A 13,363-nucleotide genomic window follows, 5' to 3' on the forward strand; every position below is an offset into this window, starting at 1 on the left:
ATGTTCAAATAAAATGTTGCAATTTCCTTTTTATTTATTTTTTCATGGCAGAAACTGGCTTCCAGAAATTCCTCTATGCAATTAATTAAGGCAAAAAAAACTTTTTTTGGTGTGAATAAATAAAGATTGCACAGACACTGTATGCCGAGTGAATAATAAAGCAAATAATCACAAACTACATTTGTATTATGAATTCCCTCTTTGCCTTTGAAAAGCTCCTGATTACAGAGCATAATATATATATAAATTTTAAAAATCATACTTACAAAACCCACTTTGGACATAATCCCGCTATAGCTTTTTTAATAACTTTTTTCCAAACATTACAATAATTAATAGATCAAATTCCTCCATGCGAAGAATTAATTAAGGCAAAAAAACAATTTTAGGGGGAAGGAGAAAACTCTAGTGATATACAAAAATAAATAAATGTATTCTGCATCATGAACTAATGAACAACATTGCATGCTGAGTGAATAAAAAAAAAAAGAAAAAACATGTACGTTAATGTCAGCATGTAAGCACATCCCCTTGGCACAGTAACAAAAACCTCTCAGCAAGGTTCCCATTTAACAAAGGCATCTGCACGACACATTAGAAATCCAGTACAAACTCTTCACTGAAGGGATACGGCAATAATTATTTATCACAAAAAAAGGAAAAACATCTTAGCATCAAGGCAAACGAATATCTTAAAATACCTGGAAGAGTATAAACATTCAAATCCGACTACTGTTTTTATAAAGTGCCACCAAATTCTTCTTCATCTTCATCATCATCAGGAAATACTATGTAAAATCTGTCTCTATAATGCTGCAATCTGTGACTGCACAGCAGTACGTGTTTCGCTTTTATTCCCCATCTCGTAAGTCGTCCTGCGTGGTTCAGAGGGAAAGGTCAGATTCCGGAGTGTCAGTTTCCGACAGGAACTTTGTGCTTGTTCCAACCTCTTCTGGGATACTCGGAGTGGAGTCACCGTTGATGTTTGCTCTGTGAAACATCAAGCCTGAAAAATCACAACAGACGTGCGGTGATTGCTTTTTATGGTACTGCCAGACTCCATTTTTAGTATATTTTTACTCCATAATCTACTCAGTCAATAAAATACTAACACATGTTTATCATTCTAAAATTAATAATACCCCTTTATTCTTGATTATGTGACCGCCAGACTTTATAAATAATAGAGTTAAGTGAAGTCTTTGCATTTCCCTATTTTTTCATTCATCCATTCTTTTTTCTCCGGCTTTGTCCCTTTATTTATCAGTGGTCACCACAGTGGAATGAACCACCAACTTATCCAGTTTACACAGTGGATGTCCTTCCAGCTGCAACCCAGTACTGGAAAACATCCATACACACTCATTCACACTCATACGCTAAAGCCATAGTTTATTCAATTCACCTATAGCGTATGTCTTTAGACTGTAAAGGAAATCAGAGAACGCAGAGGAAACCCCATTTTTATATTTATTATTTTTATTAAAAGAATGTATAGGAATTGAAGAAGTATTTGAGTCACATAGAGGAGGTAATCTGAATAAAATATTGACAAAGAGAAACGTTCCGGATTCATAAAATCAAATAACTTGCAGCAAGAGGAGTGAATGAGGAATTGGACCTTTCTGTATTGCTTTAAAGGTTTGTTGTTTAGCTATAATATTGTGAATCATAGATTTTGAGCATGTAATGACATGAAAATGTATTTTTAATGTTTTGTACTGTCAGAATTACATTGCATTGACGTAGACATGAATAAGGGTATAATAGTAATAATAATTGACCTTATTTTCCTGTGAAATAATGTTAGAGGTGAGCTTAAAGGTGAAGGTAAATATTTCTTGTGTGGTTTATTATAGTACATTGAAATGAAAATGAGATTGTTTTTAATTATTAAATGGCCATCTAACTAATGACGTAATGTGATTGACTGTGGGATAAAAGGGTGAAGTGAGAGGATTGTGTCACACACTGAGAAAGGCATTGTCCCGAAAAAAAAAAAAACTAAACAAAGCAAATATTTAATGAGTGCGAATCATGACCTTCTGAATAATATTACTGACAAGATTAATGCACCAAAAAAAGTTTTTGAAAAACGCAAGTGCGCAGTGCAAACTTCATTACTCAACGTGATTTTTATTTTTTTCCATTACATTTTTTATGGATTTCTGGATATTTTAATGACTTAAATAAATGACAGTAATCAAAAGGCATATCCAGTTACCTGAAATAATAATAGTGATAATTCATTTTTATATAGTGCCTTTAAAACTTACTTCTCAAAGTGCTTTATACTTAAAAGATACAAGTCAGAACATTGTAAATAGAAAAACAGATCAAAAATGCACATACACTTCACAAATAGGCCAGATTAAAAAAGTGTGTATTCAGGGATACTTAAAAAAACCTCATTAAGTTTAACAAAAAAAAATATTAAAACTATTTACTCAAATTCAGCTTTATTTCAGTTAAAACTAAAACACACAAGACCAATCATGTAATTGTTCCCTAAATAACTTTTTTATAATATTTATTATTACTATTACTTATTATTCATTCATTTATTTTACTGCGGCTTGGTCCCTTTACTCATCAGGGGTCGCCACAGCGGAATGAACTGAAAACTTATCTTACACAGCGGATACTCTTCCAGCTGCAACCCAGTACTGGGAAACAGCAATACACACATTCGCAATCATGCACTACGGCCAATTTAGTTCATTCAATTCACCTATAGTGCATGTCTTTGGACTATGGGGGAAACCGGAGCACCCTGACGAAACCCACATGAATACGGGGAGACCATGCAAACTCCACATAGAAATGTCAACTGACGCAGCTGGAACTCAAACCAGCGACCTTCTTGCTATGAGGCAACAGTGTTAACCACTGCACCACCGTGCCTTATTATTATTATTATTAATTTTAGAAATATAATTTACTCTATAATAATGTTATATTTCTGTCAAAATCTCTTTCTTAAAGGGACGGTTTGAATTTACCCACTATTTACTCTCCCTTTACTTCTTCGAAACCTGTTTGAGCTTCTTTCTACTCTTCTTTCTTCACACAAAATAAGTATTTTGAAAAATGTTGGAAATTGATAACCATTGACTTCCATAGGAGGAAAAACAAATACTATAGTAGCCAATGACGAATAGTTTTCAACATTCTTCAAAATATCTCCTTTTTCCAAATAAAAGGAACTAAAAAAAGTTTGGAAAAAGGTAAAGAATGAGTGAATAATGAAAAAGTAATAATTTTTGAGCAAACAGTACCTTTAAATTAAACTTTCATTGTGACAGGTTATTATGAGGACAATTACGTTTTTGTGTATACAGTAAAATGCTTCTTTTGGAAGTGAGTGTGAGAGCAGCTGCTGACATGATGCTGAAAACACCAAGATGTCACGTTCAGCGTAGTGTTTTATTTTATTTACTTATTTTTTGCCACAATTTAGTCAACATTTTTCATATTGCAGAGCTAATACGACACTACAATATTCATTCATCCACGATTCAGCAAAGTTTGGCACAACCCAAGTGTTTGTGACTCATTCATTGATCTGCATGTAGGTGGAGGTGTGTGTGACTCACGCTCTATGTCGTCAGGTCCTCTGTCGCTGTGAGCTTCAGTATCGGAGCATGTCCTCGTCCTCCTCTGACTGGATTTCTGGAACGCCACACAGTCTTTTGGCAAACTCGACCTTGAAGGAAAACAGAACCTGCATTTATGGCAACTCACAATTTAACAGCATAATCTGTCTTGACTCAAAACAAGAGCTCTGTGTTGTGGAAACATGCTGTACCTTTCATAATTGTAGGTGCCAGGATGGCTGATCGAACGCTTCATCTGAAAATCAAGCAAAAACGAAATAAATAAAAAATATATACAGCTGAAGTCAGAATTATTAGCCCCCATGAATGATTAGCCCCACGTTTATTTTTTTCCCTAATTTCTGTTTACGGAGCGAAGATTTTTTCAACACATTTCTTAACATAATAGTTTTAATAACTCATTTCTAATAACTGATTTATTTTATCTTTGCCATGATGACACTAAATATTATTTTCCTGAATATTTTTCAAGACACTTCTATACAGCTTAAAGTGACATTTAAAGGCTTAACTAGGTTTAGTTCTGTAGACTGTAGAAAAAAAAAAAAGCTTAAAGTGGCTAATAATTTTGTCCCCAAAATGTTTTAAAAGCTGCTTTTAATCTAGCCAAATTAAAACAAATAAGACTTTCCCCAGAAGAAAAAATATTATCAGACATAGTTTGAAAATTTGTTTGCTCTGTTAAACATAATTTGGGAAATATTTAAAAAAGAAAAAAAATTCAAAGGGGGGCTAATAATTCTGACCTTAACTGTAAAAAAATAGCAATTCACATCAGACCACTGCTGTTGTTGTTGCATTTAGTGAATTTATTTTTTTGTTGTTATTGATTGAAATAAATCTGGAATAAAATTAAATATAAATATGATAATAATATTAATATGGAATTAAGCAAATAAAAAGTTGCTTTTCCTTGACAACTTAATGAAATAAAATAAAAATTATATAACAAAAGGATATAAAAAAGTGTAAACATTGAAATCAACGATAAGTGGAAATATGAATAAATACTACAATAGTATTTCAATAATACTAAACCTATATCTTAATAATAAATAAATTGTTATTAATTATGTTATTAACAATAACAATACATTTTTATGATTGCAAATAAATATTTCCCCTTAATTCACATTACAGTGGAGCAGGAGAAAGTTTCATTCCAATAATGCCACAAATACATTTTTTTTTAATTAATTGATTGATTAATTTTATAGATTTCTTTTATTAATTTCAGTTTTGAATTGTCATGAAAATCATCAAGAAAATTCTAAGGCACACATAATTTCGCAAAAATGTCATTTATATTTTATTTAAAAACACAAAGCAACAAGAATTGATAGAGATTAAAAATATATATATATTATAATAATAATATCTAAAATATAATATCATATTTAAATTGCATAATAATAATAATAATAACAATAGATTTCTATATTTTTTTATTTTAAATAAAGAATTTTTTTTTTTTTGTAAACTGCTATTGTTTTTACCCGAGACATCTGGACAGGAGATGGGGACACAGGAGACATTATGGAATCAGATGGACTGGACTGCAACATGTCAGTCTTGAACTTAGAGTTGGCGATCTTCATACATTCTTCCAGTGTTTTGATGAAGGTTTCACAGGTGGCACTTAGTAATGAGGACGCCTCGTTCCTTGTCTGGGCAAACAGATAAACAAATATAACTCCATTAAGGATGCCAGTGATTAATCAAGGTTCAATTCATTGCCTACAACTCTTAAAATTGATACACCTTACTGGCAGATAATTAAATATAAATGTCTCATATTTGAGGTGCATGCAGCTTACGTGCAAAATATGTACAGCAGAGTTTATAAAAAAATAATAAATTCCTAATTATTTAAATAATTCCTTTTATAATTCTTTTATAATTATAATAATAAGCCTTTTATTTACAGTAGAAACCCGTGTGATGTGCATATCTTGTTATTGTATCATATATTTTTATTTAATACTGTCAGAAACATAAATGGCTATTTTAATGCCAACGATTTTAATTTAATGCCAATGATTTTAACTTCACTAAAAATAAATACAATAAACTAAAAACAAATATACACGAGCCAAATTATTCAGATTTTTTTATGTAATGCATGATAGAAATGTTAGAACTTTTCTGAGTTTACGCCATATTAAAAATGTATAATTCTGTATTCATTAAAAGTGGACAATTAAAAAAAATACATCTTGTCATGGCAGCAATAATGTGCACACATCTTGCATTTTTTGATTAAACAATGAATCCATTACCTGATCATTCATTTAAAAGGTGATTGATGGTGGAAATTGACATCTAATTTTGTAAAATGCTACCTTTTTGACATGACATTGACACAGGTGTGTATTAAGTGCAGTGAGGAGTGTGGTCTGACCTCAGTGTTGGCCACCGCCGGCTCTTCGTGCTGTTCGACTGACTCCTGAATAGTGTGTACTTGCTGCATTAGTAAGTCACAGTACAGACGCAGCTCCGACATCTTGGTTTTCAGTGATTCTGTGGTTTCTGTTAACTCTGCAAAAAACCATTAAAAGAGGAAATGCAACTGTTAATGGGCCTTCACATTGCTTGGCACGCAAGACTACTGGCGTTCAACTGAGAAACATGAATTCACTACAGAACAGCCTACTGCACTGGACATATATATATATATATATATATATATATATATATATATATATATATATATATATATATATATATATATATATATATATATATATATATATATAAAACATTTCATTACAAAACATCACTATATTCTAAAAAGATAACATTAGTAATACATAATTATATAGTAATTTAATATAACATAACATAATAAAATAAAATATAATATAATATAATATAATATAATATAATGTAATATAATTATAATGAAATGTATATGATTAAATGGGTTAACATATAAACGATTACGTGGGTTAACATACATTTTTATCTTAATTTCACTGATACATTCAGTCATATTAATAAATAAAAAAAAAATTGTATATATTTTATGGGTTAATATAATTTTTTTATTTACATTTTATTGGTGCGTTTAGTCATCTACTAGGTATTTTGTATTATTTTAATTAAGAATAAATAAAAAAAATATTTAATTTTTGTTACTAACAATTAAATAATTATTCATCTTTTTATATTGCCAAAAATAGCAATTTTAAATATTTTCGTTGTTATTTTAACCTTTATTATACATGCTTATGATTAAATACACAATTACAATGTGTGTGTGTTTGTTTGTTTGTTTGTTTGTGTGTCTGTAAGATCTAACATTTTTTTTAAAAGAATATAATTTGTCATCTTATATTTATTATTAGGATAAATACTCCGTGGAACAGGTGAATTGGTTAAGCTAAATTGTCCATCGTGTATGTGTGTGAATGAGTGTGTATGGAGGTTTCCCAGTGATGGGTTGCAGCTGAAAGGGCATGCGCTTCGTAAAAAAAAAAACATATGCTGGATAAGTTGGCGGTTCATTCCACTGTGGCAACCCCTGATTAATAAAGGAACTAAGCCAAAAAGAAAATGAATGAGTGAATTAGGATAAATAAGTAAATAAACATTTTAAATTATAATGCACAAATTATTTTATAAAATAAATTATACATATAAATATCCATGCGCATATTAGAAATTAAATTGTATTTATTATTAATATTATAATAGAATTAATTAATTAAGCAATTGAACATTTTTTATTATTTAATCAACATTTTAAATATATAAATAAAACATCTTAGTTGCAAAAATCAGATCAATAAGCCCTATACAGGCATTTTATGTATATTTGTCCTCTGCTTGAGTCTTTAGCTAAGCACAGAAGGCATTTCAATAACCGCCCAAAGATATATAAATATGAGCACATAATAAGCGAAAACCCACCCCTTTCTTTTTTGGTTCGAGTGTCAATGAGTCCGGCTTTGGAGCTTCCCAGAGCCACCAGCCACTTCTGCCTCTCGGCTGCATTTACAGCCTTCACATAAAAATGCTGCTCTCCTGGTATGATGAGCTCCAGACGCGTGTTGTCAGTCGGGTGAACTGGAAAAACACAAGGAAGTCCAAGATGACATAAAAATAACCAGTTTTCCTTTCTTGTAAGGACAGAAGGAAACTAATAACCTCACCTTTAATTTCACACACTGACATCTTAATACTGCCTTTGCTTCCTTTGCACACGTCATCTTGTGAATCATAATAGGAAATAATGCCATTGTCCAGCACAAACCACCTTGGCTGCCATCCTGTCAGAAAACACACCACAAAACATTTACGTTAATCACTTGGCACATACTTCTTTTTTTTCCCAGAACAACTTACAAATGAAAGCAACAGATGTTATGTGAATTTAGTTTAACTGAGATATTTGCCAGTACTGGGTTGCGGCTGGATGGGCATGCGCTGTGTAAAACATGTGCTGGAATAGTTGGCACTTCATTCCGCCGTGGCGACCCCTGATTAATAAAAGGACTAAGCCAAAAAGAGAATGAATGAATGAATGAATGAATGAATGAATGAATGAATGAAAATCCAAAAAAGCAAACACATTCAATTCAGCAAAAAGTGCACTTTCGGGAACTTTCTAAACTGCAACACTGAGGTAATGTTGGTTTTATTTTTGCAAATTTGTTTATTTTAACAGTCACATATTGTTTACCACACTAGTTTGAATATTTGGTCTGAAACTGCATGTAATTAATTGAGGTAAAGTTGATTTTATATTTGCACATTCTTTCAGTGACTACTTGTTAAATGTTCCCTTTATTGTTTACCATGGTACTTTGAACATTTGGCTTGAAATCACATGTACAGTTGAAGTCAGAATTATTTACCCCCCTTTGATTTTTTTTCTTTTCTTTTTTTATATTTCCTAAATGATGTTTAACAGAGCAAGGAAGGTTTAACAGTATGTCTGATAATATTTTTTTCTTCTGGAGAAAGTCTTATTTGTTTTATTTTGGCTAGAACAAATGTTGTTTTTAAATTTTTTTAAACCCATTTTAAGGTCAAAACTATTAGCCCCTTAAAGCTAATTTTTTTTCCTGATAGTCTACAGAACAAACTATCCTTATACAATAACTTGCCTAATTACCCTGACCTGCCTAGTTAACCTAATTAACCTAGTTAAGCCGTTAAATGTCACTTTAAGCTGTATAGAAGTGTCTTGAAAAATATCTAGTCAAATATTATTTACTGTCATCATGACAAAGATAAAATAAATCAGTTATTAAAAATGTTATGTTTAGAAATGTGTTGAAAAAAATATATTCTCTTCTATAATTCTGACTTCAACTGTAAGTATGACTTCAAAACAGCATTAAGACTATTTGTTTGACTGTGAACAATGTTGTACTTTGATAGTCGTTGGTTGCTAATATGATTTTCCAATTTAGAATTTTTTAATAATACTTTTCTGAAATTATACTATTAAGGAGGATGTCTAAAAGTGCAAATATACAACCAACTTTACCTTTTCTTTTTACTTTTTAACTTTTTTTTTTGTGCTTTTTTATTATGTGAAATGTGAAAAATTACAACCACAGTACTTTTTAAATAAAATGAAAAGAAACAAAAACAAAAAGAAGGGGTATATACATCACACATTAAAGAAAAAACATTATAATTGACAAATTTCAGTTGTTTTTAAAGCATTTTGGGTAAAAGAGTTAGAAATAGCTTCAAAGTAATACTGCAATTCAGTAAGCAAAATAAAAAAAAAGGTTTTTGGTTAGTAAATTTACATTTATGTATAAAACATTTTGTTAATAAGATGAGAACAATAAGGAAATATATTTTCTTTTTATGTAAAGGTTCTGTTTTGCAATTAGGCGTGGGCCGGTATAAGATTCTGACGATATGATAACCTTGGATAAAAATATCATGGTTTCACCGATTACTGCTCTAAAATATATATATATTTTAAAATGTCTGAGTAAAAACTATTTTATTTTGAGAAATATTTAAAATATTTTGGAAAATTAAACATGTCAGGCTAAATAAATCAAATGAATCATTGACTTCTGCTGTCTTTATTTGTTTTAAAAACACAAATTTCTTTACAATTTAAAACTGCTTCTTTGGATGACTTTTCAGCTAGAGATACTGTTGTCTTAAAAAACTTAAAAAGAAATCTTACACACACCTTAGGAATGGTATTGCAGAAAATGTTGGTGATTTTAAAACCTTGACTTTTCCAAACCGCGATATACCTTGAAAACATTCATCATCCTATGCCTATTTGCAATTATCAAAGCATTTCCCAGGAAAAAATCTTTATCAACATAAATACAAAAAGAAAAAAATCTTTCTACACCAAATTAGAAAAACTGCATTGCCAAATTAAGTGAACTAGAGAAAGTTGCTTACAAAGGGAAAATTTTGTATCAAAATCGTTTTGCATTTTACTAAGAGAGTATTAACGGGATATGCAAGATGTATAATTCTAAAATAAACTTCTGTTATCTTATTTGTGATTTAAGTAACTATTTTGGATTTGCCATATTTTTTTGCCAAACAATATCATGAACAAAAGAGTTCCACTAAAAATGTACATTTGGAACTGATACAGTTACACTAAGGAATAAAGAGTGAATTGATTTGTTTGAAGAGGTTGGTGAAAAACAACATTTCCCTACCATTGTAGTAGACGGGTCTAAAGGAAGAAAAACGGATATGAGATGCCTTGGAATAACTGAGGTAAAGTTGGTTTTATATTCGCACATTCACTCATTTCTGACAATCCCTATATTATTCACTATGGTACTTTGAATTTTTGGTCTGAAATCACATGTAACTATGACTTTAAAACAACATTGGCACTATTTAACTGCCTGTGAACAATGTTGTACTTTGATAGTCTTTGGCTGCTAATGTGATTTACCTTTTTAGAATGTTCAAACTTCAAATAATACTTTTATGAAAATGTATTATTATGAAGTAAGTCCAAATGTGCAAACATTTAACCAACTTTACCTCAATCTTGGAATAACCTAATAACTCCAGATGGTATGGCCTCAGTAACTACAACTTGTCTTGTAACTCCATATAATAAAGTGTCATAACATCACATGACAGGACCAGTTTGACACATGACATTTTGTGGTTATTTTTAATTCGACAACATTCAAAAACACCTTGAAGTCACAGAGCAGGTTTAAAAAGAAGCAATGCAAGAACCACAAAAGAGCAAACCTACATATATCAGCCAAACTGTCAGGAAAAAAAGACAGAGTGAATACTTGCAGAGTCGTGTCTGACAGCAGCTCAAGTGTTTTACATGTCACTCTTACCTGTCATATAGTTTGTCCATTTATAAAGGACTCCTTCCATTATTCTCCAAGCAGAAAACCAGGTGAAAACACCTTAAAGCAGCTTTAACGGCGCTCGCACCAGCCTGCTGCTTGTTTGCCCCCTTTACTGGCCAATTAGCATGCTAGCATCCTGCAGGCTAACTCAAAGATCCCCCAGCTACTCGGCATTGTGTCAAAAGAACGGGTCTTAATGTAACGAGAAAACGATATAAGTTTTGACGGTCATTTCTGTGGCGACGAAGATCTGCGCATGCTGGCAGATGCAGCCGATGGCAGACGCAGACAGACGGAGAGAGATTAGGGATGAGATCACTGTTTACAGCCTCAACCGGAAGAGGCGTTTACGTGGAGATTCTTCGCTGTGTAGCTGCTCCACTAGACATCGGTACGTTTGTTTTTTTTGACTGTCCAATTTCCAAGCAATTTTGGTCACTGCTTGGGACTACTATATTTGATTCTGCCAATACAATCCTTTTTTTAAACCATAATAACCCAAAAGATAAACCCCTGGAATATTTTTTTTCTAATTTATATAGCAAACTTTTCATTCACAAACAGAAATTCACAAATAACTACCCATCCTTTACTCATTCTAAAATAGAATTTAACTCACTCCTAAAATTACGCCATCTTCATTCATTTTTTTTTTCGGCTTAGTACCTTTATTAATCTGGGGTTGCCACAGTGGAATGAACCGCCAACTCATCCAGCATATTTTTTACCCAGCGGATGCCCTTCCAGCCACAACCCAACTCCTGGAAACACCACTAATTCACCTATAGCACATATCTGTGCATGACTGTGGGGGAAACCGAAGGAAACCCACACCAACATGGGGAGAACATGCAAACTCCACACAGAAATGCCAACTGACCCAGCTGGGGCTCGAACTAGCGACCCTCTTGCTGTAAGGTTCCTAAAATATTATATAGATGTAAAGTGCCGGATTTAACAAATAAGCAAGATAAGCAGCCGGTTAGCGCCCCAGGAAATCTGAGGGCCACCAAATAAATACCTAGAATAAAATGATACTACAAAATTTCTATAACAGTTAATTTATTGTTTAGATGTGAATTCAACTTAAGAAAACAAATAGTTTCAAAAGTTTTACAAGATGCTTTACATGTTATTATTTTGCATAAAGATCAAATTTAGAAAATGAGATCGAATAAGAAAAAAACAGCAAAATAATAATAATAAATGGATGTACAGGGCGAAGCAGTGGTGCAGTAGTGCTGTCACCTCACAGCAAGAAGGTCGCTGGGTCGCTGGTTTGAGCCTCGGCTCAGTTGGCGTTTCTGTGTGGAGTTTGCATGTTCTCCCTGCATTCGCGTGGGTTTCCTCCGGGTGCTTCGGTTTCCCCCACAGTCCAAAGACATGCGATACAGGTGAATTGGATGGGCTAAATTGTCCATAGGGTATGAGTGTGTGTGTAAATGTGTGTGTGTGGATGTTTCCCAGAGATGGGTTGCAGCTGGAAGGGCATCAGCTGCGTAAAAACTTGCTGGATAAGTTGGCGGTTCATTCTGCTGTGGCGACCCCGGATTAATAAAGGAATTAAGCCAACAAGAAAATGTAGATGAATTAATGTACAAAAGGGCTGCAAGATCGCCTCACATCAAGAAGGTCTCTGGTTTGAGCCTCAGCTGGGTCAATTGGCGTTTCTGTGTGGAGTTTGCATGTTCTTCCCATGTTGGCGTGGGTTTCCTCCGGGTGTTCAGATTTCCCTCACAGTCCAAAGACATGAGGTATATGAATTGAGTGAGCTAAATTGTCCATAGTGTATGAGTGTGAATGAGTGTGTATAGATGTTTCCCAGTTATGGGTTGCAGCTGGAAGGGCATCCGTGGCGTAAAACATATGCTAGATAAGTTGGCAGTTCATTACGCTGTGGTGACCCCAAATTAATAAAGGGTCTAAGCCGAAAAGAAAATTTATGAATGAATGTACAAAAAGTGCATTTTAGAATGTTTGGGCCCCTTGGCTGGAATTGCTTAAGTCCCCTAAACCACTAAATCCGCCCCAGCAGATGTATTTAAAAGAATATCCTGGATTTAATTTTTTTCCCTGAGGGTTATTTGTTTAAGTGTCCTTGTAATTTCATTTGTTTATTTTGTTTAATTTAGTCATTTTAGTATAACAATTATTATTAATACTATTATTAGCAATAATAATATAATAATTATTATTATTTTAATTTTTCCCTTTCTGTCTTCTGATGTTATTTATATGTGTACGTGATTATTTTCTTATGGCTATATATACTATTGACCTTTTTTAAGATCTGTCTGTAATTTCCTGGACTTTGTTCTGAAGTTCTTGTATTGTCAGTTCAAGCAATAATAAAAAAAAAATAATAATAACAGTTCCACCGTAACAAGAAAAGCACACGTGACTACAAAGTACATA

General features: G+C 32.4%; 1 protein-coding gene across 2 annotated transcripts; it reads right to left on the bottom strand.

The window, feature by feature from the left end:
* Nucleotides 1–14: 14 nt before the first annotated feature.
* plekha3 (pleckstrin homology domain containing, family A (phosphoinositide binding specific) member 3) lies at nt 15–11,290 on the bottom strand. Of its 2 annotated transcripts, XM_087272028.1 has the most exons (9): nt 10,934–11,290; nt 8,021–8,114; nt 7,772–7,888; nt 7,530–7,685; nt 6,019–6,155; nt 5,114–5,284; nt 3,809–3,852; nt 3,597–3,706; nt 15–1,006 (listed from the first exon to the last, which is right to left on the bottom strand). In XM_087272028.1, the coding sequence occupies exons 2-9, from the start codon at nt 8,040–8,042 to the stop codon at nt 885–887; spliced, it is 879 nt and encodes a 292-aa protein (XP_087128154.1). In that variant the 5' UTR covers nt 8,043–8,114; nt 10,934–11,290; the 3' UTR covers nt 15–884.
* Nucleotides 11,291–13,363: the final 2,073 nt, after the last annotated feature.

Source organism: Danio rerio, chromosome 11 (genome assembly GCF_052040795.2).
Source record: "Danio rerio strain M-AB ecotype USA chromosome 11, GRCz13ab, whole genome shotgun sequence".
NCBI classification, from domain to species: domain Eukaryota; kingdom Metazoa; phylum Chordata; class Actinopteri; order Cypriniformes; family Danionidae; genus Danio; species Danio rerio.